General features: G+C 46.8%; 1 protein-coding gene across 1 annotated transcript; it reads left to right on the forward strand.

Moving 5' to 3' along the window:
- Positions 1 to 286: 286 nt before the first annotated feature.
- LOC118375211 (nuclear factor 1 X-type-like) lies at positions 287 to 27,162 on the forward strand (the record flags this gene model as incomplete). Its single annotated transcript, XM_052506388.1, has 8 exons — positions 287 to 347; positions 4,216 to 4,343; positions 4,821 to 4,877; positions 5,354 to 5,428; positions 15,634 to 15,762; positions 23,691 to 23,860; positions 24,337 to 24,490; positions 27,092 to 27,162. Coding segments are annotated over exons 2-8 (666 nt in total), but the record flags the coding sequence as incomplete, so codon positions are not given.
- Positions 27,163 to 27,476: the final 314 nt, after the last annotated feature.

Below are 27,476 nucleotides of genomic sequence, written 5' to 3' on the forward strand. Positions count from 1 at the left end.
TCTATCTATCTATATCAATAACTCTATCTATCTCTCTCTCACACACACTCACTCACCTTCTCTTTCTTCTCGCTCAGTCTCTCTTATCCCTCGGTTTTCTCTCCATACTCTTCCAATGTTCTCTTGGCTGGCCATTTGATCTTCAAATTCCACAATCCAAATGCTGATTTACTGTCTTCTAAATGTCTCCTCCTCCTCCTCCTCCTCCTGTTCCTGTGTTCTCCCAGCTCCTGTAGCCACAGCGTCTGGTCCTAACTTCTCCCTGGCTGACCTGGAGAGTCCTGGCTACTACAACATCAACCAGGTGGCTCTGGGGCGACGCTCCCTCGCATCCCCCCTTCCACCAGGTACATGTAGGTCTCACTTAAATTAAGTTCCCTCCACTCTATGGTTCCTAGGTGAAACAAACAGCTATAGCGGTCACACAGGTTCCACCCACTCAAAGGTTCCTAATTGAAAAGAGCTGCTCCTCCACTAGACCTGGGTTCAAATAGTATTTGATGAAGGAAAACAAATACAGTTTGAACCCAGGTATGATATCTACAGGCTGTACTCGATAGTATGTATGTGGGACATTGTAGACTGCCTCAGTTGATAACCGTTATGAGTGTTCTGGTCCATTCCATCTCTGAGAGTTCCATCTCTTTCTTCTCTCTCGTTGTGTCTCCCTGTCTTTCTGGTCTTATAAATGTGTGATGCTCTCTCCTTCCCCCTATCCTTCTCTCCACCTCTCTCTCTCTTTCTATCTTCTCTTGCACTGTAGGTCTGAGGTCGAGCTGTATGCAAACCTTCCACGGAGGTAGTTATTCTGACACACACACACACACTGTCCTGCCGACTATACTTAAAACAAACTCAGAAAAGGTCCTGTGCTCACATCTCATATCCTTAAACGTACTCTCACCCACATCAGCCTTTCAGGTTTACCTCTGTGTCTGTTTTCAACCCTCTCCTTCCTGTCCATTTCTACTGTTCTCATCCTGCTGTCCTCTTCCTCTGCCCGAACTCTCAATGTGACTTCCCTGGTTAAATAAAGGCTGCAGGGAGACAGGAGCAGGGAGACAGTAGTGGGAGACAGGAGCAGGGAGACAGTAGTGGGAGACAGGAGCAGGGAGACAGTAGTGGGAGACAGGAGCAGGGAGACAGTAGTGGGAGACAGGAGCAGGGAGACAGTAGTGGGAGACAGGAGCAGGGAGTCAGTAGTGGAAGACAGGAGCAGGGAGTCAGTAGTGGAAGACAGGAGCAGGGAGACAGGAGCAGGAGACAGTAGTGGTAGACAGGAGCAGGGAGACAGTAGTGGTAGACAGGAGCAAGGAGTCAGTAGTGGAAGACATGACAGGAGTCAGTAGTGGAAGACAGGAGCAGGGAGACAGGAGCAGGGAGACAGTAGTGGTAGACAGGAGCAGGGAGACAGTAGTGGTAGACAGGAGCAAGGAGTCAGGTGGAAGACAGGAGCAGGGAGTCAGTAGTGGAAGACAGGAGCTGGGAGACAGGAGTGGGAGACAGTAGTGGTAGACAGGAGCAGGGAGACAGTAGTGGTAGACAGGAGCAAGGGAGTCAGTAGTGGAAGACAGGAGCAGGGAGTCAGTAGTGGAAGACAGGAGCAGGGAGACAGGAGCAGGAGACAGTAGTGGTAGACAGGAGCAGGGAGACAGTAGTGGTAGACAGGAGCAAGGAGTCAGTAGTGGAAGACAGGAGCAGGGAGTCAGTAGTGGAAGACAGGAGCAGGGAGACAGGAGCAGGGAGTCAGTGGTAGACAGGGAGGGAGACAGTAGTGGTAGACAGGAGCAAGGAGTCAGTAGTGGAAGACAGGAGCAGGAGTCAGTAGTGGAAGACAGGAGCAGGGAGACAGGAGCAGGGAGACAGTAGTGGTAGACAGGAGCAAGGAGTCAGTAGTGGAAGACAGGAGCAGGGAGTCAGTAGTGGCAGGGAGACAGGAGCAGGGAGACAGTAGTGGTAGACAGGAGCAGGGAGACAGTAGTGGTAGACAGGCAAGGAGTCAGTAGAGGTAGACAGGAGCAGGGACAGTAGTGGAAGACAGGAGCAGGGAGACAGAAGTGGGAGACAGGAGCTGGGAGACAGAAGTGGGAGACAGGAGCAGGGAGACAGTAGTGGTAGACAGAAGTGGGAGACAGGAGCAGGGAGACAGAAGTGGGAGACAGGAGTGGGAGACAGGAGCAGGGAGACAGTAGTGGAAGACAGGAGCAGGGAGACAGAAGTGGGGAGACAGGAGACAGTAGTGGAGACAGAAGTGGGAGACAGGAGCAGGGAGACAGTAGTGGGAGACAGTAGTGGGAGAGTGGGAGACAGGAGCAGGGAGACAGAAGTGGGAGACAGAAATGGGAGACAGGAGCAGGGAGACAGGAGCAGGGAGACAGGAGCAGGGAGACAGTAGTGGGAGACAGGAGCAGGGAGACAGAAGTGGGAGACAGGAGCAGGAGATTGGGACAGGAGACAGGAGCAAGGAGTCAGTAGTGGGAGACAGAAGTGGGAGACAGGAGCAGGGAGACAGAAGTGGGAGACAGGAGCAGGGAGACAGTAGTGGGAGACAGGAGCAGAAGACAGGAGCAGGGAGACAGTAGTGGAAGACAGGAGCAGGGAGACAGGAGCAGGGAGTCAGTAGTGGAAGACAGGAGCAGGGAGACAGGAGCAGGGAGTCAGTAGTGGAAGACAGACAGGGAGACAGGATGGGAGACAGTAGTGGTAGACAGGAGCAGGGAGACAGTAGTGGTAGACAGGAGCAAGGAGTCAGTAGTGGAAGACAGGAGCAGGGAGTCAGTAGTGGAAGACAGGAGCAGGGAGACAGGAGCAGGGAGACAGTAGTGGTAGACAGGAGCAGGGAGACAGTAGTGGTAGACAGGAGCAAGGAGTCAGTAGTGGAAGACAGGAGCAGGGAGTCAGTAGTGGAAGACAGGAGCAGGGAGACAGGAGCAGGGAGACAGTAGTGGTAGACAGGAGCAAGGAGTCAGTAGTGGAAGACAGGAGCAGGGAGTCAGTAGTGGAAGACAGGAGCAGGGAGACAGGAGCAGGGAGACAGTAGTGGTAGACAGGAGCAGGGAGACAGTAGTGGTAGACAGGAGCAAGGAGTCAGGTAGACAGGAGCAAGGAGTCAGTAGTGGAAGACAGGAGCAGGGAGACAGAAGTGGGAGACAGGAGCTGGGAGACAGAAGTGGGAGACAGGAGCAGGGAGACAGTAGTGGTAGACAGAAGTGGGAGACAGGAGCAGGGAGACAGAAGTGGGAGACAGGAGCTGGGAGACAGGAGCAGGGAGACAGTAGTGGAAGACAGGAGCAGGGAGACAGAAGTGGGAGACAGGAGCAGGGAGACAGTAGTGGTAGACAGAAGTGGGAGACAGGAGCAGGGAGACAGTAGTGGGAGACAGTAGTGGGAGACAGTAGTGGGAGACAGGAGCAGGGAGACAGAAGTGGGAGACAGAAATGGGAGACAGGAGCAGGGAGACAGTAGTGGGAGACAGTAGTGGGAGACAGTAGTGGGAGACAGGAGCAGGGAGACAGTAGTGGGAGACAGAAGTGGGAGACAGGAGCAGGGAGACAGGAGCAGGGAGACAGTAGTGGGAGACAGTAGTGGGAGACAGGAGCAGGGAGACAGAAGTGGGAGACAGGTGCAGGGAGACAGAATTGGGAGACAGAATTGGGAGACAGGAGCAAGGAGTCAGTGGTGGAAGACAGGAGCAGAGAGACAGAAGTGGGAGACAGGAGCAGGGAGACAGTAGTGGAAGACAGGAGCAGGGAGACAGAAGTGGGAGACAGGAGCAGGGAGACAGTAGTGGTAGACAGGAGCAGGGAGACAGAAGTGGGAGACAGGAGCAGGGAGACAGAAGTGGGAGACAGGAGCAGGGAGACAGTAGTGGGAGACAGGAGCAGGGAGACAGTAGTGGGAGACAGGAGCAGGGAGACAGTAGTGGGAGACAGGAGCAGGGAGATAGTAGTGGGAGACAGTAGTGGGAGACAGAAGTGGGAGACAGGAGCAGGGAGACAGGAGCAGGGAGACAGTAGTGGAAGACAGAAGTGGAAGCAGAAATGTGTAGGGCTCATTCAGGGATCGAACTGGATTCCTGCCGCAGGGGGAAGCAAGTGTTGACCATTCGACTAGACTCTGGTCCAATAGTGCACTACTTTAGGCCAGGGCCCTAGTGTACTACATAGGGAATAGGGAGCCATTCTTGACTCCTCTCTCCCCTCTTCCTCTCCGCAGCTCTAACAAGAGGAAGTCGTTAGACGACAGTGAGCTGGAGAGCCCCACGGACGACGTCTTCTACCCCGGACGCTCCCCAGCCGCAGGCTCCTCCCAGTCCAGCGGCTGGCCCAACGACATGGATGCAGGTAGGACACTCCCCCTAGCCCCCAAACTCTACCTTTACCCTTATACCTTTACCCCGACCACTGGACCATTCTTACCGAACTCTTCTCTCCAAACTCACCACAACACACTGTTCTTCAAAACACCTAACTCTAAACACCCTTTCCTTCTCACTTGTCACTCACTGTTCCAAAATTCACACTGGCAAGATCATCCTCACTAGCATACCACTTAGAAAGCTTGTCCAACGCTTCATTCTAATTGGTGCGCTAGTGTGGATATTGGATTAGAGCCTGTCTCTTCTAAACTGATTTGAAACTGACTTCATAACTTCCCAGAACATCTCTTTGCTCCTGCCTCCATTTAAATTGATTCGAGACCAGAAGTGACATTCCACCTATTCATCAATACTAGTGGAGACCTTTCACACACTCTGTCTCCCTAAGACTGATTTGAGACCAGAACTGACTCCATATCCTCTTCTTCCCACCTGTAACCAGGTGGAGACCTTCATTCCCCATCCCCAAGCTCACACCATGTTGACCGTCACCTGATAAGTAAGCAACAATGCAGTACAGTAACCATGAACTAACTTTACCACAATGTTATCCATGATCAATCACTACATCAACTACTGTCTTAAAAATCTTAAGCTGCCCCCTCTCTCTGCCTCTCTCTCTCTGCCTCGCTCTCTCTCTGGCTCGCTCTCTCTCTGCCTCTCTCTGCCTCTCTCTCTCGCTCTTTCGCTCTCTCTCTGGCTCGCTCTCTCTCTGCCTCGCTCTCTCTCTCTCTCTCTCTGCCTCTCTCTCTCGCTCTCTCTTTCTCTCTCTCTCTCTCTCTTTCTCTCTCTCTCTCTTTCTCCCCCACTCTCTCTCGCTCTCTCTCTCTCTGCCTCTCTCTCTCTCTCTCTCTCTCTCTCTCTCTTCTCTCTCTCTCTCTCTCTTTCTCCCCCACTCTCTCTCTCCCTCTTGCTCTCTGCCCTTCGTCTCTCTATATATCTCTCATTGTTAACCCTCTCCTTCTCCACCTACAGTGCAGCACCATTTGGCCAGTGTGCAGGAGAGGAAGATAAAACATGAACATGATGGAGTGCAGTTTCCTTACCATGGTTAGAACATATTACACTCATATCTCCCTACTGTATGTAACTCATATCTCCCTACTGTATATAACTCATATCTCCCTACTGTATATAACTCATATCCCCCTACTGTATGTAACTCATATCTCCCTACTGTATATAACTCATATCTCCCTACTGTATATAACTCATATCCCCCTACTGTATATAACTCATATCCCCCTACTGTATACTATATTCTGTATATCCCCTACTGTATATAACTCATATCTCCCTACTGTATATAACTCATATCTCCCTACTGTATATAACTCATATATCCCTACTGTATATAACTCATATCTCCCTACTGTATATAACTCATATCTCCCTACTGTATATAACTCATTTCTCCCTACTGTATATAACTCATATCTCCCTACTGTATATAACTCATATCTCCCTACTGTATATAACTCATATCTCCCTACTGTATATAACTCATATCCCCCTACTGTATATAATTCATATCCCCCTACTGTATATAACTCATATCTCCCTACTGTATATAACTCATATCCCCCTACTGTATATAATTCATATCCCCCTACTGTATATAACTCATATCTCCCTACTGTATGTAACTCATATCCCCCTACTGTATATAACTCATATCTCCCTACTGTATATAACTCATATCCCCCTACTGTATATAATTCATATCCCCCTACTGTATATAACTCATATCCCCCTACTGTATATAATAATCCCTCATATCTCCCCCTACTGTATATAACTCATATCCCCCTACTGTATATAACTCATATCTCCCTACTGTATATAACTCATATCTCCCTACTGTATATAACTCATATCTCCCTACTGTATAACTCATATCTAGCCACACTGTGTATAACTCATTGTATATAACCTACTGTATATAACTCATATCCCCTACTGTATATAATTCATATCCCCCTACTGTATATAACTCATATCTCCCTACTGTATATAACTCATATCCCCTACTGTATATAATTCATATCCCCCTACTGTATATAACTCATATCTCCCTACTGTATATAACTCATATCCCCTACTGTATATAATTCATATCCCCTACTGTATATAACTCATATCTCCCTACTGTATATAACTCATATCCCCTACTGTATATAACTCATATCTCCCTACTGTATATAACTCATATCCCCCTACTGTATATAACTCATATCCCCCTACTGTATGTAACTCATATCTCCCTACTGTATATAACTCATATCTCCCTACTGTATATAACTCATATCTCCCTACTGTATATAACTCATATCTCCCTACTGTATATAACTCATATCTCCCTACTGTATATAACTCATATCTCCCTACTGTATATAACTCATATCTCCCTACTGTATATAACTCATATCTCCCTACTGTATATAACTCATATCTCCCTACTGTATATAACTCATATCTCCCTACTGTATATAACTCATATCTACCCACACTGTGTATAACTCATATCTACCTAGACTGTGTATAACTCAGTCATTCCTCTTTCAATATGTGTACACTCAGTGTATATCTGTACATACACCAACTCATACCTTCTTTACTGTTATTTGTTACCACAGCTGCTCTTTCTTTTTTCTCTCTCTCTCTGTCTCTCTCTCTGTCTCTCTCTCTGTCTCTCTCTCTGTCTTTCTCTCTGTCTTTCTCTCTCTCTCTCTCTCTGTCTTTCTCTCTCTTTCTCTCTCTGTCTCTCACTCTCTCTGTCTTTCTCTCTCTGTCTCTCTCTCTGTCTTTCTCTCAGTCTTTCTCTCTCTCCCTTTCTCCCTCCATCCCCTTTCTCTAATTGAAAACATGTGCAGCAGTAGAAACCCTAGGGAGAGAGAGAGGGAGAGAGGTTCTGTGCTAGGCCCTATGGTTTGCTCAGACCTGCTCCAGTTAGCTGAGCTGTGAATTTAATTAACACACACACACATACACATGCTGTCTGCCTTAAGGCTTCCGCATGCTTCAGTACTGCTGGCACCTAGCTGAACTTGGCTTGGGGAACCAAACGAGTGTGCTTGCATACAACCTTAAAAGACCTTTGCTTGAAAAAAAAAAAAAAAAAAGTGGCAATAGTACTGATTGTCCATCTTGAGGCGCCGTAGCCAGTATCCACTTCCTCAAAATAGTCAGAATTAATCTAAGATAACTCAAGAAATCTGTCATACATTTTTTTGTTTTTGTAGAGGAGATCTTAGTCGCGCAATTTTACATCTAACTAAGCTGTTTGGTGCAGTATTTCTCATGTGAAAAATGTGCATTAAAATGTGTTGTTGAATGACAACAAAGCGCTGATGCGAGTAGTGCATAAAAATGGTCTGTCCTCAGTTGCAACACTCACTACCGAATTCTAAATTGCCTCTGGAAGCAACGTCGGCACAAGGACTGTTCATCTGAAGCTTAATGAAATGGGTTTCCATGGCCGAGTAGCCGCACACAAGCCTAAGATCACCATGCGCATTGCCAAGTGTCGGCTGAAGTGGACTCGCGTTCTCTGGAGTGATGAATCACGCTTCATTATCTGGCAGTCCAATGGATGAATCTGGGTTTGGCGGAAGCCAGGAGAAAGCTACCTGCCCGAATGCATAGTGCCAACTGTAAAGTTTGGTGGAGGAGGAATAATGGTCTGGGGCTGTTTTTTAACGCTACAACATACAATGACATTCTAGACAGTTCTGTGCTTCCAACTTTGTGCCAACAGTTTAGCGAAGGCCCTTTCCTGTTTCAGCATGACAGTGCCTAAAGCAAGGTCCATACAGAAATGGTTTGTCGAGATCGGTGGAAGAACTTAACTGGCCTGCACAGAGCCCTGACCTCAACCCCATCAAACACTTTTGGGATGAATTTGAACGCCAACTATGAACCAGGCCTAATCGCCTAACATCAGTGCCCAACTCACTAATGCTCTTGTGGTTGAATGGAAGCAAGTTCCCGCAGCAATGTTCCAACATCTAGTGGAAAGCCTTTCCCAGAAGAGTGGAGTGTGTTATAATAGCAAAGGAGGCACCAACTCCATATTAATGCACATCATTTTGGAATGAGATGTTAGAAGAGCAGGTGTCCACATACTTTTGGTCATGTACTGTAGTGTATGTGTAACAAATCTGAGTGGCACAGCGGTCTAGTTCGATTCCAGGCTGTATCACAACCAGCCCTGATTGGGAGTCCCATAGGGTGGTGCACAATTGGCCCAGCGTCGTCCAGGTTTGGCCGGAGTAGGTCTCATTGTAAATAACAATTTGTTCTTAACTGACTTGCCTAGTTAAATAAAGGTTAAAAACAATAAAAATGGGTTCTGGACAAAAGTAGTGAACTACATAGGGAATAGGCTGGATGCAGCCCTGGGTGACCCTCTCGCCAATTCATTTAACCAAAACTAATGGACAAACCCAAATTCATTACAAATGTGAGGCATTTGTGTATATAGTATGTAATGTGTTGAGAGAGAGCTGTCGACTTTAGAGATGTGAGATGACCGTGTGTCCTTTTCTGAGGGACTGAGGGAAGGAGAAAGAGAGATGGAGAGATAGAAGGTGATCAGTTCTACTGTCTGGCAGATAAATGAGATTTAGAATGGGAGATGGTAAGGAGATGGTAAGGTGTCCAATCAAAAACCCAACTTTCGAACACTGGGTAAAATAATATGTTAATTGTGTAGATACTCTGCTAAGATAACCAATGGTCCAAACCGCGTGTCATAATCCCTCCTTGTAGGAGGGTCAAAATTAGAGTGACTAAATCAATGGAGGCCAGGGGGAAAAAGTGCTCATAAATCAGGAAAGCAACATCTAGTCAGCTAGGCTGGATGCTGTGCGAAAAGGAAGAATACCGGACAGTCTTACCAATGAACGCCTCATCTTTCTTCTCAAATCCCGAGGACATAAAACAATATAGAGGTAAGATGGGTATCAATGGATATCCATTTTGAGACATGACATGTTTTCATATTTTAGTATACAATGTTCATATTAATGCAAAGTTCCTCTTCTTCTTCGGAGATTTCTCACAAAAACAAGTGTATCTTTGTGAAATGAACACCGGAGTACTGAGCGTAACGAAAGCTTTTTTATTTTCACAACCTTTAACATTTAATTCAGCTTGCTATTTGCGACCTGTGGATGACCACCACAAAATGTGAAACGTTTTTCGGCGATAACGCTGCACTGCTCTGTCAGCAGAGTTCTCTGCTTATTATGGGATGTATTAGGGTACGACATCTGACTTTTAGGATATGATGTTAACGATATGATAGAGAAAGACCCCACTGAGCGATTCAAAACATAAAGAATCAAATTTGTCTTGGCAAAATGTACTTGATAACATAAGGAAGTGGAATATCAACACCAAAGCAACACTCTACCGTGTGTGTTGCTTTCTGGAGGGTTCCACCTGCTACAGGCAAACCACAGCTGGGAGTTCCTATCCTGGTGGAGGGTAGGAAAACAAGCAAGCACACAAAAAACAAACGCCAACACACACCACCATAGTAAACCCCCTATTCTACTCCCTCCATAGCCAATTGAGCACACACATGCAAAGACAGACAGACAGACAGACAGACAGACAGACAGACAGACAGACAGACAGACAGACAGACAGAGTATGTACAGTAAATGTTGCCAGCAGCCTTGCTACACACACACACACACACACACACACACACACACACACACACACACACACACACACACACACACACACACACACACACACACACACACACACACACACAAGCTCTAGTCCCAGATGGTGCTTCTGTGTGTGTGTGTGTGTGTGTGTGTGTGTGTGTGTGTGTGTGTGTGTGTGTGTGTGTGTGTGTGTGTGTGTGTGTGTGTGTGTGTGTGTGTGTGCGTGTGCGTGCGTGTGTGTGTTTGTGTGTGTGTGTGTGTGTGTGTGTGTGTGTCTGTGTGTGTGGCCTTGGGAGTAGCAAGGCTGCTGGCGACATCTGCTCCACAGGGGCTGGAGGGAGAGTGAAGTGTGTGTGTGTCTCGGGGCGCTGGGGGTTAGAAATAACCATGATTTCAAATGAGTTCCAAATGATTCTGAAATGTTTAAGACCACTAGAGATTTGCAAGGGGCCTCTGCTGCTTCTAATATGAGTTAGTTAGAGCCTTTGATGGTCTTCTGCACTACTGTGTGCGTCCCAAATAGCAGTGCGCTACTTTTGACAAAACACTATATAGGGAATAGGGTGTCATTTGGGACGCAGCCTCTGTTTAGTCTGGATAAGGGAATTCCTTCTGGTTTCCCTTTTACTGCTTTAAGCCAATGTGTGTGTGTGTGTGTGCGCGTGCGTGCGTATGAGCGTGTGTATGAGCGTGTGGGTACATACGTGCTTGTGTGTTTGTGCGAGCAAGAGACTGTTTTGAAGGCACATCTGGTGGCAGGCCTGTTAGTGTAGAGAGGCAGAGGGGTCAACAGGAGCACTTGATTGGTTGCCAGTCCACTGCTGTGGTCTGCCAGGAGGAGAGAGGACAGTGTAGTGAGACACACACACACAGCCAGAGTAGATACATAACATGGGTCTCGTCTCTGTTATTGTAGGGGAAGCCACTGGATGAAATCCTCTGTCAGTTTGTCCCTCTGTGCTCGTATATAGTGGGGTATACACTGAGTGTACAAAACATTAAGATCACCTTCCTAATATTGAGTTCCACCACCACCTTTACCCTCAGCCTCAATTCACTGGGGCATGGACTCTATAAGGTGTCGGAACCTGTCCACAGGGATGCTGGTCCATGTTGACTCCAATGCTTCCCTCAGTTGAGTCAAGTTGGCTGGATGTCCTGTGGGTGGTGGACCATTGATACACACATGAAACTGTTGAGAGTGAAAAACCCAGCAACGTTTCAGTTCTTGACACACTCAAACCGGTGCGCCTGGCAACTACTACACAGTAACCGCTGGTGTCAGACATCACAGTAAGTAATCACAGCTGGTGTCAGACATCACAGTAACCGTTGTTGTCAGACATCACAGTAACCGCTGGTGTCAGACGTCACAGTAACCGCTAGTGTCAGACATCACAGTAACCGTTGTTGTCAGACTTCACAGTAACCGCTGTGTCAGACATCACAGTAACCGTTGTTGTCAGACGTCACAGTAACCGCTGGTGTCGACATCACAGTGCGTCACAGTAACCGTTGTTGTCAGACATCACAGTAACCGCTGGTGTCAGACATCACAGTAACCGTTGTTGTCAGACATCACAGTAACCGTTGTCAGACGTCAGACATCACAGTAACCGCTGGTTTCAGACATCACAGTAACCGTTGTTGTCACAGACGTCACAGTATCACAGTAACCGCTGGTGTCAGACATCACAGTAACCGTTGTTGTCAGACATCACAGTTGTTGTCAGACATCACAGTAAGTGTCAGACGTCACCGCTGTTGTCAGACATCACAGTAACCGTTGTTGTCAGACATCACAGTAACCGCTGGTGTCAAACATCACAGTAACCGCTGGTCAGACATCACAGTAACCGCTGTTGTCAGACGTCACAGTAACCGTTGTTGTCAGACATCACAGTAACCGTTGTTGTCAGACGTCACAGTAACCGCTGGTGTCATCACAGTAACATCACAGTAACCGCTGGTGTCGACATCACAGTAACCGGTGTCAGACATCACAGTCTGGTGTCAGTCAACCATTGGTGTCAGACATCACAGTAACCGTTGTTGTGTCAGATCAGACATCACAGTAACCGTTGGTGTCAGACTGTCACAGTAACCATTGGTGTCAGACGTCACAGTAACCGCTGGTGTCAGACATCACAGTAACCGTTGGTGTCAGACTTCACAGTAACCGCTGGTGTCAGACATCACAGTAACCGTTGGTGTCAGACATCACAGTAACTGTTGGTGTCAGATGTCACAGTAACCGTTGGTGTCAGTCACAGTAACCGCTGGTGTCAGACATCACAGTAACCGTTGGTGTCAGACGTCACTGGTGTAACATCCATAACCGCTGGTGTCAGACGTCACAGTAACCGTTGGTGTCAGGCGTCACAGTTGGTGTCCGACATCACAGTAACCGCTGGTGTCAGACATCACAGTAACCGTGTCAGCAGTGGAATCAGGCATGGTTCTCCAGTAACCGTTGGTGTCTTCCATGGCTCACAGTAACCATTGGTTCAGATGTCACAGTAACCGTTGGTGTCAGATGTCACAGTAACCGTTGGTGTCAATCACAGTAACGCTGGTGTCAGACATCACCCTAGCCCCCTGGTGCCTCCTAGCCCCACAGCCTCCTAGCCCCCTAGCCTCCTAGTCCCCCTAGTCTCACAGTAACCATTGGCCTCCAGTAGCCCCAGTGGAATCAGCCTTCTATCCATGGCCCTAGCCTCCTATCCCCCTTGCCTAGCCTATCCTCCTAGCCCCCTAGCCTCCTAGCCCCCCCTCGCCTGCCCTAGCCCCCTAGTCTAGCCATATAGCCTCCTAGCCCCCTAGCCTCCTATCCTCCTAGCCCCCTATCCACATTGCCTCCTATCCTCCTAGCCTCCTATCCTCCTAGCCCCCCCTAGCCACATAGCCTCCTAGCCCCCTAGCCTCCTAGCTCCCTAGCCTCCTATCCCCATAGCCTCCTAGCTCCCTAGCCTCCTATCCCCATAGCCTAGCCCTAGCCCCCTAGCCTCCTAGCCTCCACTTGCATCCTAGCCTCCTAGCCTAGCCTTGGTTATAAATGAAACTCACACACACACTATACCCACTAGATCCTAGGCCTGGTTAACTAAAAATGAAATATGTCTGTTAAAGACATAAATGGTTCACACATATTAGTCACTCCCTCCCTCCCACCTGCTGCAGACTTAACTCTTTCACACCGTTTTGTTTACACGCCCCCACACTGCACTCTCTCTCCATAGACTTTCACACATACCCAGCTGGAACCGGAGGAATTGTGGTTGAATTGGATTTTAAGGATTTTAATGTCAGGACCTCAGAAATAGACCACAAAGTTTGGGATTCTGTTAGGATTCTAGGATTAATATGAAAATGACAAAAAATTGTAAGAAAAGGTCCTGGGTCTGAATGTTAAAGTGAATGTGGGTGTGTCTGCTAATCAGTGAGTGTTTGAGTGTGTGTGGTAATCAGTGAGTGTCTGCTAATCGGTGAGTGTTTGTGTGTGTGTGGTAATCAGTGAGTGTCTGCTAATCGGTGAGTGTTTTGTGTGTGTGGTAATCAGTGTATCTGCTAATCGGTGAGTGAGTGAGTGTCTGCTAATCGGTGAGTGTGTGTGTGTGGTAATCAGTGAGTGTCTGCTAATCGGTGAGTGTGTGTGTGTGGTAATCAGTGAGTGTCTGCTAATCGGTGAGTGTTTGTGTGTGTGTGGTAATCAGTGAGTGTCTGCTAATCGTGTGAGTGAGTGTCTGCTAATCGGTGTGTGTGTGGTAATCAGTGAGTGTCTGCTAATCGGTGAGTGTGTGTGTGTGGTAATCAGTGAGTGTCTGCTAATCGGTGAGTGTTTGTGTGTGTGTGGTAATCAGTGAGTGTCTGCTAATCGGTGAGTGTGTGTGTAATCAGTGAGTGTCTGGTGAGTGTTTGTGTGTGTGTGGTAATCAGTGAGTATCTGTAATCTAGTGAGTGTCTGGTGAGTGTGTGGTAATCAGTGAGTGTCTGCTAATCGGTGAGTGTTTGTGTGTGTGTGGTAATCAGTGTGTTTCTGGTAATCAGTGGAGTGAGTGTTTGCTAATTGGTGAGTGTCGGTGAGTGTTTGTGGAGTGTGTGTCGGTGAGTGTGTGTGGTAATCAGTGAGTGTCTGCTAATCGGTGAGTGTTTGTGGTGTGTGTGTTTGTGGTAATCAGTGAGTGTCTGTTAATCGGTGAGTGTTTGAGTGCGTGGTAATCAGTGAGTGTGTCTGCTAATCGATGAGTGTTTGTGTGTGTGTGGTAATCAGTGAGTGTCTGCTAATCGGTGAGTGTTTGTGTTTGTGTTTGTGATCGGTGAGTGTTTGAGTGTTTGGGGTAATCGGTGAATGTGAGTCTTTGTGGTAAATGATGAGTGTGTGAGTGTTTGTGTTTGTGGTAATCGGTGAGTGTGTGAGTGTTTGTGGTAATGTGAGTGTGTGAGTGTTTGTGGTGATCGGTGAGTGTGTGAGTGGTTTGTGTTGTGTAATCGGTGAGTGTGTGAGTGTGGTAATCGGTGAGTGTGTGTGGTGAAGTGTTTGTGGTAATCGGTGAGTGGTGAGTTTTGTGTGAGTGTTTGTGGTAGGTGAGTGTTTGTGGTGTGAGTGTGTGAGTGTTTGTGGTGAGTGTGAGATCAAGTGTGATAATGAACCATGTTTTTACCATCTTATGACATGTCCATCTGAGACAGTGTCCTAGAAAGTGTGTGAAAAGAAACAAAACGGTGAAAAATATCTGCTACATTTTCAGTGTTTGAGGTTCCACGGTGAGTGTGTGAGGGTTTGTGGTAATCGGTGAGTGTGTGAGGTTTGTGGTGACATCGGTGAGTGTGTGAAGGTTGTTGTGTGTGTATGTGAGTGAGTGTGAGATCAAGATAATGAACCATGTTTACCATCTTATGACATGTCCATCTCCATTCCTCACTCACATTCTCCCACTAGAAAGGAAAAGAAACAAAACGTTTTTCTCGCCTCTCTCCCTCCCTCCCTCCCTCCCCTTCATCCCTCCCCCTCTCCATTCCGTCTGCTTGTCTTTCTCACTGAGCAGCTGCAGGCTCTATACTGTAGTTTATATACAGTGTTTCTATTTTGAAAGGAGCTTCATATAGCTCATGGTAGGCTGTGGAGCTTTGGAAAGAGGAGAATATTCAGCCAATCTTGGAAGACAATGGAAGTAGATTTAAAAATGCTTGTAGATTTAATTACTGCCTTGATTCAACCCTACATCAACCCTTCCCCCCACCCCGAAGCCACAACTTCAACTCACCCATTATATTTTTTGAGGGCACTGTTTATACTAATAATTATGCAAGTCCTGAGCCCGCCAGGCTGGGATTGGTTAGGAGAACTGCCAATATCCAACAGGATTCATAACAATGCACTGTCATCAGCCAATCAAAGTGCTTTAAAACCAATCAATCAAAGAATAACAATTTTCTAATCATGAATTCCCTTTTACATGTTTTGATTTAAGTGTAGCAGCCAGTCCAAAACATTGTACATTAAACCCAACTCCTCTTCTACCCCATTTTGATATTCTTTTTATATTGATCCCATTTATTTGTTGTTGCCAGGACTGTCCTCGCCTGGTTCTCTTAAGAAGCCGGGGAAGTTTGATTTCAACGCCCTGTCGCCCCAGACGAGGTCCCCCCGCATGACGTTCACACACCACCCGCTGCCCGTGCTGGCAGGAGTGAGACCAGGTGAGCCCCAGCCCCAACCCCTAAAGTCCCTCACCACCCTTATAGAGAAAGAGAGGGAGGAGAGAGAGACGGTTGATAGATGGCGTTCACACACAACACGATGGCAGGGTGAGTCCAGGTGAGACCAAGCCCCACCCCCTTATAGATATACAGATCTCCAGACCCCACCCCCTTATAGATATACAGATCTCCAGACCCCCCCCCTTATAGATATACAGATCTCTAGACCCCACCCCTTATAGATATACAGATCTCCAGACCCCACCCCCTTATAGATATACAGATCTCCAGACCCAACCCCTTATAGATATACAGATCTCCAGACCCCACCCCCTTATAGATATACAGATCTCCAGACCCAACCCCTTATAGATATACAGATCTCCAGACCCCACCCCTTATAGATATACAGATCTCCAGACCCCACCCCCTTATAGATATACAGATCTCCAGACCCACCCCCTTATAGATATACAGATCTCTAGACCCCACCCCTTATAGATATACAGATCTCCAGACCCCACCCCCTTATAGATATACAGATCTCCAGACCCCACCCCCTTATAGATATACAGATCTCCAGACCCCACCCCCTTATAGATATACAGATCTCCAGACCCCACCCCTTATAGATATACAGATCTCCAGACCCCACCCCCTTATAGATATACAGATCTCCAGACCCTACCCCCTTATAGATATACAGATCTCCAGACCCCACCCCCTTATAGATATACAGATCTCCAGACCCCACCCCCTTATAGATATACAGATCTCCAGACCCCACCCCCTTATAGATATACAGATCTCCAGACCCCACCCCCTTATAGATATACAGATCTCCAGACCCCACCCCCTTATAGATATACAGATCTCAGACCCCACCCCCTTATAGATATACAGATCTCCAGACCCAACCCCCTTATAGATATACAGATCTCCAGACCCCACCCCTTATAGATATACAGATCTCCAGACCCCACCCCCTTATAGATATACAGATCTCCAGACCCTACCCCCTTATAGATATACAGATCTCCAGACCCCACCCCCTTATAGATATACAGATCTCCAGACCCCACCCCCTTATAGATATACAGATCTCAGACCCAACCCCTTATAGATATACAGATCTCCAGACCCCACCCCCTTATAGATATACAGATCTCCAGACCCACCCCCTTATAGATATACAGATCTCCAGACCCCACCCCTTATAGATATACAGATCTCCAGACCCCACCCCTTATAGATATACAGATCTCCAGACCCCACCCCCTTATAGATATACAGATCTCAGACCCCACCCCCTTATAGATATACAGATCTCCAGACCCCACCCCCTTATAGATATACAGATCTCCAGACCCCACCCCTTATAGATATACAGATCTCCAGACCCAACCCCTTATAGATATACAGATCTCCAGACCCCACCCCTTATAGATATACAGATCTCCAGACCCCACCCCTTATAGATATACAGATCTCCAGACCCTACCCCCTTATAGATATACAGATCTCTAGACCCCACCCCCTTATAGATATACAGATCTCCAGACCCCACCCCCTTATAGATATACAGATCTCTAGACCCCACCCCCTTATAGATATACAGATCTCCAGACCCCACCCCTTATAGATATACAGATCTCTAGACCCCACCCCTTATAGATATACAGATCTCTAGACCCCACCCCTAATACTATAGTCACTAAGAAAGAAAGAGAGAGATTAGAAAGACCCAATTGCAGATACCACTTTCACCAAGACAACCTATCAGCAGTAGTAGAATTTAACCCACTTTGATCTGAGAACTAGCGATAAGATCCAGAGATCTCTTGACATTTATTATCATGGCCTGCAACAGTTCAGCTCTATCTCTCTCTCTCTCATCACTGTTTTCCACACTCTGTCTCACTCTCTCTCTCGCTTTCTTTATTTTGTGTGTCTTCATGCCAGTAATTCCATGCCCATGTGATCGAGCCAGTTCTGTTTCAAACAGGGCAAAACACACACAAGTGTAACGGGCGTACACACACACACACACACACACACTAGTTGTTTCAAACGCCCACCTCCTCACCTTATAGAAGAACGTTGTGAGGATAGCAAAATGGTCTCCAGGCCTCCGGTCTGAGAATTCCTCTTCTCCCTCTGAGATATGAGCCTGCCAGCTACTGTAGTCCCTGTTGAGTTTCACTTTCCAATGGAATAAATACATCCCCACTCCCTCTTTCTCTCTCTCTTTTCCTCCATCCCTCTCTCTCTCTCTTCTCTGAGGATTGGCCTGGTCCGCAGCCAAAGCAGCCCTATCATGTAAAGGCCATTTGGACTCTTACAGCTCTCCCCTTCACGTTTCACTAGAATAGCTTAAGAATTGTACATTTAGATTGGTGTACATTTGATATAGATATGTTATACTTTTCATTTTAGTTTCTAGTATAACAACAGTGAAGGATTGGTTTAAGTATATAGAGCTTGTCCAAGTGCTAGAAGAGCTGTACATTCTATTATTCTATTGACTTTCTGTTACTTGTGTTACGGGAAGATGTGTCAGACCAGCTTCGGGTATATCTGATTCATAGCTGACCCCTTCTCCCAGTTAGAATGTGTCTACAAACTGCTAAGAGGTTAGTCTGTAATAGAGTTGTAGTGTGAGACTGAGACAGTGTTTAGGCTCCATAGGAGGAGGGGAAGAGGAGGGGGGCTGCTAAGATGGCCGCCGTCCAAATAGAAAGTCCCTCAGAGGCGACACTGCTATAAAGAAACCAATGAAAGGGAGGGAGAGAGAGATAAAGAGTGAGGGAGTGAGGCGAGAGAGGGATAAAGAGAGACTGGAGAAGGGGTGAGGGAGAAAGGGGAGAGGGATAGACTGAGGGAAAGGAGTGAGGGAGTGAGGGCGAGAGGGATAAAAGGGACTGGAGAAGGGGTGAGGGAGAAGAGGGGGAGAGGATAGACTGGAGAGTGAGGGAGTGAGGGGAGAGAGGGACAGAGAGAGACTGGAGAAGGGGTGAGGGAGAAAAGGGGGGAGAGGGATAGATTGAGGGAAAGGAGTGAGGGAGTGAGGCGAGAGAGGGATAAAGAGAGACTGGAGAAGGGGTGAGGGAGAAAGGGGGAGAGGGATAGACTGAGGCAAAGGAGTGAGGGGGAGAGGCTTGACATCAGTAGCTGGGATGGAGCTATAGGCATAGACGTTGTCTGGGTTAGTTTATTTCCTGTTGGCAGGGCCTGGATGCCAGGTGTGACTGTTGTCTGTTTATTCTGGTAGTCAGTCTGGTCTAGTGAGCCCACTTTCACACACACACACACACACACACACACACACACACACACACACACACACACACACACACACACACACACACACACACACACACACACACACACACACACACACACACACACACACACACACACACACACACACACACACACACACACACACACACACACACACACACACACACACACCACACACACACACAGGGTGACAGACAGACACATTCACAGATGCAAGTCCCTTGCAGTCTACCAACCAGCTTGCCACACACACACACCACAAGGCACACAGAATCTCACACACACACACACACACACACACACACACACACACACACACACACACACACACACACACACACACACACACACACACACACACACACACAATGACTAATGTCCATACATTTAGCGGTGGATAACTCTCCCAGGCTTCATACTACTGGACAACCACACACAATGATGCAAGTCACATTGCAGTCTACCAACAGGAAAGTGTGTGTGTGTGTGTGTGTGTGTGTGTGTGTGTACACTGTGTGTGTGGTGTGTGTGTGTCACAGATGTGTGTGTGTGTGTGTGTGTGTGTGTGTGTATGTGTTTCCAGTGCCAAATCGCCAAGGCCACAGTGTGTCAGAAGTGTGTGTGTGTGTGTGTGTGTGCATGTGTCACACACACACAGTGTGTGTTTGTGCATGCATGTGTGTGTGCGTAATACACTGCATTCACACATGTATGTGTATTCAAGCTGTGCTTACTGTAGATAGACAGAGAATACACAAGCACAATGACTAATGTCTATAAGGACCAGATTTAGCCTTGGATGATTCTGTTCATTTCTCCCAGGCTTCATACTACTGGGCCAAACCAGGGGGCAATGATATCCACTCTATGATTGATTAATCACATTAAACACACTAATAAATCACATTACATCTATAGTAAACAGGAAAGTGTGTGTGTCCACTCTGTGTCTGTGTACCACTGATGTGTAACATGTGAATTAACAGATGTGTGTGTGTGTGTGTGTGTGTTGATTGTGTGTGTGTGTAATGTGTTGTGTTACATGTTGTCCCTTGTGTAATGTGTGTGTGATTACTGACTGTCATGCTTCAGTGTGTGTGTGTGCGTATGCATGTGTGTGTGCGTACATCAGTTACTCCATTCATGTATGTGTGTATTCAAGCTGTGCTTACTGTAGATTAGACAGAGAATACAGAAGAAATGTTTTGTATGAACAGTTACACAGGACCAGATGTTGCAGCCTTGGATGATTCTGTTCATTTAGATACACAAGTAGCATTGGATTACATAGTACAAACCACAGGGGGAAATGATGTGACGTCCACTCTCTAACTCTCTCTAATCACCACACTGATAAACACACTAATAAATCACACGCATTTACATCTATAGTAAACCCTGGAGAAAATCATGTGACTCCCAGTCTAACGTCTGAAATTACCACACTGATAAACCAATCTAACATCAGATGAATTAACAGATTTATTTAACCCAGTAAGGATTCAGTCTAGTGTGTTGGATTACATCAGTTACTCCCTTCAGTCTAATGTGTTGGATTACATCAGTTACTCCCTTCAGTCTAAGATTACATCAGTTACTCCCTTCAGTCTAAGATTATATCAGTTACTCCCTTCAGTCTAATGTTGGATTACATCAGTTACTCCCTTCAGTCTAATGTGTTGGATTACATCAGTTACTCCCTTCAGTCTAATGTGTTGGATTACATCAGTTACTCCCTTCAGTCTAATGTGTTGGATTACATCAGTTACTCCCTTCAGTCTAATGTGTTGGATTACATCAGTTACTCCCTTCAGTCTAATGTGTTGGATTACATCAGTTACTCCCTTCAGTCTAATGTGTTGGATTACATCAGTTACTCCCTTCAGTCTAATGTGTTGGATTACATCAGTTACTCCCTTCAGTCTAATGTGTTGATTACATCAGTTACTCCCCTTCAGTCTAATGTGTTGGATTACATCAGTTACTCCCTTCAGTCTAATGTGTTGGATTACATCAGTTACTCCCTTCAGTCTAATGTGTTGGATTACATCAGTTACTCCCTTCAGTCTAATGTGTTGGATTACATCAGTTACTCCCTTCAGTCTAATGTGTTGGATTACATCAGTTACTCCCTTCAGTCTAATGTGTTGATTATATGTTACTCCCTTGTTGGATTACATCAGTTACTCCCTTCAGTCTAATGTGTTGGATTACATCAGTTACTCCCTTCAGTCTAGTGTGTTGAATTACATCAATTACTCCCTTCAGTCTAGTGTGTTGAATTACATCAATTACTCCAAAAAGTTCTGGGACACTGTGAAGTCCATGGAGAACAAGAGCACCTCCTCCCAGCTGCCCACTGCACTGAGGCTAGGAAACACGGTCTCCACCGATAAATCCATGATTATCGAAAACTTCAATAAGCACTTCTCAACGGCTGGCCATGCCTTCCGCCTGGCTACTCCAACCTCGGCCAACAGCTCCGCCCCGTAGTTCCTCACCCAAGCCTCTCCAGGTTCTCCTTTACCCAAATCCAGATAGCAGATGTTCTGAAAGAGCTGCAAAACCTGGACCCGTACAAATCAGCTGGCCTTGACAATCTGGACCCGCTATTTCTGAAACTATCTGCCGCCATTGTCGCAACCCCTATTACCAGCCTGTTCAACCTCTCTTTCATATCGTCTGAGATCCCCAAGGATTGAAAGCTGCCGCAGTCATCCCCCTCTTCAAAGGGGGAGACACCCTGGACCCAAACTGCTATAGACCTATATCCATCCTGCCCTGCCTATCTAAGGTCTTCGAAAGCCAAGTCAACAAACAGGTCACTGACCATCTCGAATCCCACCGTACCTTCTCCGCTGTGCAATCTGGTTTCGAGCCGGTCACGGGTGCACCTCAGCCACACTCAAGGTACTAAATGATATCATAACCGCCATCGATAAAAGACAGTACTGTGCAGCCGTCTTCATCGACCTCGCCAAGGCTTTCGACTCTGTCAATCACCAAATTCTTATCGGCAGACTCAACAGCCTCGGTTTTTCGGATGACTGCCTTGCCTGGTTCACCAATTACTTTGCAGACAGAGTTCAGTGTGTCAAATCAGAGGGCATGCTGTCCGGTCCTCTGGCAGTCTCTATGGGGTGCCACAGGGTTCAATTCTGGCGGACTCTTTCTCTGTATATATCAATGATGTTGCTCTTGCTGCGGGCGATTCCCTGATCCACCTCTACGCAGACGACACCATTCTATATACTTTCGGCCCGTCATTGGACACTGTGCTATCAAACCTCCAAACGAGCTTCAATGCCATACAGCACTCCTTCCGTGGCCTCCAACTGCTCTTAAACGCGAGTAAAACCAAATGCATGCTTTTCAACCGATCGCTGCCTGCACCCGCATGCCCGACTAGCATCACCACCCTGGATGGTTCCAACCTTGAATATGTGGACATCTATAAGTACCTAGGTGTCTGGCTAGACTGCAAACTCTCCTTCCAGACTCACATCAAACATCTCCAATCAAAAATCAAATCCAGAGTCGGCTTTCTATTCCGCAACAAAGCCTCCTTCACTCACGCTGCCAAGCTTACCTAGTAAAACTGACTATCCTACCGATCCTCGACTTCGGCGATGTCATCTACAAAATGGCTTCCAACACTCTACTCAGCAAACTGGATGCAGTCTATCACAGTGCCACCACTGCGACTTGTATGCTCTAGTCGGCTGGCCCTCACTACATATTCGTCGCCAGACCCACTGGCTCCAGGTCATCTACAAGTCCATGCTAGGTAAAAGCTCCGCCTTATCTCAGTTCACTGGTCACGATGGCAACACCCATCCGTAGCACGCGCTCCAGCAGGTGTATCTCACTGATCATCCCTAAAGCCAACACCTCATTTGGCCGCCTTTCGTTCCAGTACTCTGCTGCCTGTGACTGGAACGAATTGTAAAATCGCTGAAGTTGGAGACTTTTATCTCCTCACCAACTTCAAACATCAGCTATCCGAGCAGCTAACCGATCGCTGCAGCTGTACATATTCTATAGGTAAATAGCTCACCCTTTTTCACCTACCTCATTCCCATACTGTTTTTATACTGTTTTTTTTATTTATTTACTTTTCTGCTCTTTTGCACACCAATATCTCTACCTGTACATGCCCATCTGATCATTTATCACTCCAGTGTTAATCTGCAAAATTGTATTATTCGCCTACCTCCTCATGCCTTTTGCACACATTGTATATAGACTGCCCATTTTTTTTCTACTGTGTTATTGACTTGCTAATTGTTTACTCCATGTGTAACTCTGTGTTGTCTGTTCACACTGCTATGCTTTATCTTGGCCAGGTCGCAGTTGCAAATGAGAACTTGTTCTCAACTAGCCTACCTGGTTAAATAAAGGTGAAATAAAAAAATAAAAAAATAAAACTCCCTTCAGTCTAATGTGTTGGATTACATCAGTTATTCTATTCTGTCTAGTTTGTGTCACTGTTGTGTTTCTTGTCTTTTCTGAATGTGTTATATGAATTGTGTCTGGAGTGGGATTACATGGACCCAACTAACTCTCCTCCCTCTGTCCCTTCTCACGCTTTCACTCTTCCCCTCTCTCCTCCCCCTCTCTCTCAGGGAGTCCCCGTGCCTCAGCGTCAGCTCTCCACTTCCCCTCCTCCTCCATCATCCAGCAGTCCAGTCCCTACTTCACTCACCCCACCATCCGCTACCACCACCACCAGGACCCGCTCAAGGAGTTTGTCCAATTCGCCTGCGCCGACGGCTCGGGGCAGTCCGGGGGACAGGTGAGAGGTCAGGGAGGGTTGGAGGGGACATGGGACACACACAGACTGTTAGGGTTTCACATCACACAAACGGACTAAGACCCTTGCACTTCCACACGATCCGTTGTACTGGATTGACTCCCTATAGAAAAACGCTGGAATATTCAGCCATGTTATCTTACTGCTCTGCTGGGATTCTACCACTAGACCAGGACACAAACCCTTCTTATGGTCCACAATCTCAGATCCCAGATGTATATTTTTCCCTCCCTTTTTAAGTTCTGTATGTCCCAGTCTAACTCCCACATTCTGTCTGTCTTCCTGCTCTAGTGTCCTCCAGTATTTATTTCCATTGTCGTCATGGTTTCTGTGTGTTTGTGTGAGACTGACTGGTGGCTAGCTGGTGCTTCCATCAGCCGTGTGTGTGTGTGTCCCTGTCCTGGGTGGTGTGTGCTGAGTGCTCACCCTGTCCTGTGTGGTGTCTGCTGTCTCTGCAGCCTAACGGAGGTGGTCACAGCCAGAGCAAAATGCCAGGCTCCTTCCTGCTGCCCCCGCCGCCCCCAGTGGCGCGCCCCGTGCCCTCCCCATGCCCGATTCTAAACCAATCAACACACCCCGACGGCGGCGGACTCAGCTCGCCCGCATCTCCGTGTAAGTGACCCCCCCGCTCCCGCCCTCACCTCCAACCACTTCGCCCTCAGACCCCCTGAGATATCTAGAGATATCAAATCCTAAATAAAAATTAGTACATAGGTAGGTTAACTCTAGGTAGAGAAACCCCACTCCCCAACCAAGGGTAGTTGGTTGGAGTCCCAAACCCAGTCACCACCTCCTCACTCCTGACCAGAGGAGGCTGGTGGGAGGAGTTAAAGTAATGAATTAATGGAACAGAGCCAAAACACTGTTGATTCCAGTGTTTTGAGGATGGTGGAGGATGTCCTCCAACCAGCCTCCTCCAACCAGCCTCCTCTGATCATGAGCGCCCTGCAGTCCTCACTGTCACCTCCCTGGAGCAGTACTCTATCCACTCCTGTAGAGCAGACTGCCACGCCTATGCCAGAGATCCCTATCAATCTCTCTCTCTCTCTCTCTATTCTAACCTAACGTTCCTATTACTGTTTTCTTCTCTGTTTTCTCTCTCTCTCTCTCTCTCTCTCTCTCTCTCTCTCTCTCTCTCTCTCTCTCTCTCTCTCTCTCTCTCTCTCTCTCTCTCTCTCTCTGTGTGTTTCCTGCTAGCACCACAGGAGGCAGTGTAGCTAGGTTTTTTCCCTTCTTGTTGAAGTGTTTGTAGTGGGGGGGGACCAGTGCCCTGTATTCTGTCCTATAGAGTAGGTCCTAGTGTCTGGCTAACTGCTATCCTTTAATCAACCCAGACTATGCATGGTCTGTCTATGACAACAGAAGACCCCTCTCTCATTTCTTGTTTTTCTTTGATTAATTTGATATACTCATTTATTTCCTTTCTTTTTTCCTTTCATTCTTGTTTTTCTTTGTTAAGGGAACAAAATTAGGGCAGTTGGCGTGGACTCCATAAAACATCACGATGCCCCACTTTACCCATGATGCCCCACTTTACCCACAATTCCCTTGCTTCCTTCCTTCCACATTATATCTCACAACAATAAAAAAAATTGAGAACAAAATAAAAACAACTTGAAAATCACATACATAAACAATAAATATCAATCATCATTAAACATATACCGCTAGGTCTAATTAAGGAAATGGGGAGAAAAGAGTGTCGCTCGTGGGGGTGTGCGTGCTTTACCTCCGTTGGCTGGCTGGCTTGGTTCCTCTAGGCAGGCAGGGCGAGGTGCGTTGAGAGTCGGGCCGCGGGAGAGGCACACCGAGAGAGAGAGGGGGCACTGGACGGAGCTGCTTTGGTCACTTCCTGTTATTTTTCTTTGTCTCTTCGTCGTCCTGTCCTTCCTACTTTCCCTCCCCACTTTTATTGTTTATCGCCTATCTGTATCACTTTATTTATATAATATACTTTTATATAAATAAATCTACACCTCTTCTCTCCCTCCTCCACCTCCTTGTCTTAATTTATCTTATTCATTTTGTTCACAGTTTTCACCACACACACATACACACACACATGAATTCCCACAAACTCCTCCAACCTCCCCCTCACTCTGCCCTCACTCGGTCAGAATGGCAGTGTCATTCAGCTGCCTATCATTGGAGTCCAGTAGGCACAACAACTGCCCTAAATTTGGTCCCCTTCTCTGGTCTTGAGTACCTTCACCAAAGTAACAGGAGCTCCTTATCAACAGAATGGAGCATCGGCCAGCACACAAATTATGATTATTATTTCCTATTGGTTCCCCCCTATAGAGCTTATTCCCTATTGGTTCCCCTCCATAGAGCTTATTCTCTATTGGTTTTCCCCTATAGAGCTTATTTCCTATTGGTTCCACCCATAGAGCTTATTTCCTATTGGTTCCCCCCATAGAGCTTATTTCTTATTAGTTCCCCCCTATAGAGCTTATTTCCTATTGGTTCCCTCCATAGAGCTTATTCTCTATTGGTTTTCCCCTATAGAGCTTATTTCCTATTGGTTCCACCCATAGAGCTTATTTCCTATTGGTTCCCCCATAGAGCTTATTTCTTATTAGTTCCCCCTATAGAGCTTATTTCCTATTGGTTCACCCTATAGATCCAGACACAGGGCCCTGGGCTGCAAGGTATATCTGCGACTAACAGGAGGAGGAGGCTCAGCCCAATTTACTTCACTTCCCCACAGTAACTAACCATCATAAAGAGCTCCCATCTATCCCTGTCTGACCCTCATAAAGGGCTTCCATTTTTCCCCAGTCTATCTATCTAGGAGACTTTGGGACTACAGTTTATATGCAGTATTATCAATGATCAAGACTGATCAATTATCAATATAGTCTTATTAATTCTAGCTCATTCTAAACATAATTTCCCAGAATCCAGTAATAACACAGTAACATGCACATATTGTACAATTGTGTGTGTGTGTTTGTGTTTGTGTGCGTGCGTGCGTGTGTGTGTGTGAGTGCGTGTGTGAGTGTGCGCGTATGCGTGTGGCTATGTCTGTCTGTGTGTGTGTGTGTGTGTGGGTTTGAATATGCGTGGGTTTGAATATGTGTGGGTTTGAATATGTGCGTGTGTGTGTGAATATGTGTGTGTGAATGTGTGTGTGTGCATGCATGTGTGTGTGACTATGTGTTTGACTCTGCATGTGTGTGTGACGGTGTGTGTATCTCTCTCTCTGTGTAGCATACTCCACGGCAGGCTCCACAGCTCCCAACAGGTTTGTCAGCATCGGAGCACGGGACAACTTTCTGAACATCCCCAGCAGTCTCAGGTAGCTACCACCTCTCTCCGCTTCCACTCACTCTCTCACATTTTCTGCCAAACAATTGTAAACACGACAAAACACAACAATCAGACATGTTTTAAATGACTAGTTTTCAGTATTGGTTTGCAGTCTTTGCGACAGTAAACTTGTGGTCTTACCCGGAGGACACACAGAAATCTGCACATCATCAACATTAACTTCAGGGGTGTACATGTATACTGTAGATGGCTGAGGTTTTGGCGTATCAGACTCCTTCCTCAGAGTACAGTCTACTTGTGGTGTCTCCCTGGCTGTCTGTGTTGT

Source organism: Oncorhynchus keta, unplaced genomic scaffold (genome assembly GCF_023373465.1).
Source record: "Oncorhynchus keta strain PuntledgeMale-10-30-2019 unplaced genomic scaffold, Oket_V2 Un_contig_26212_pilon_pilon, whole genome shotgun sequence".
NCBI lineage: Eukaryota > Metazoa > Chordata > Actinopteri > Salmoniformes > Salmonidae > Oncorhynchus > Oncorhynchus keta.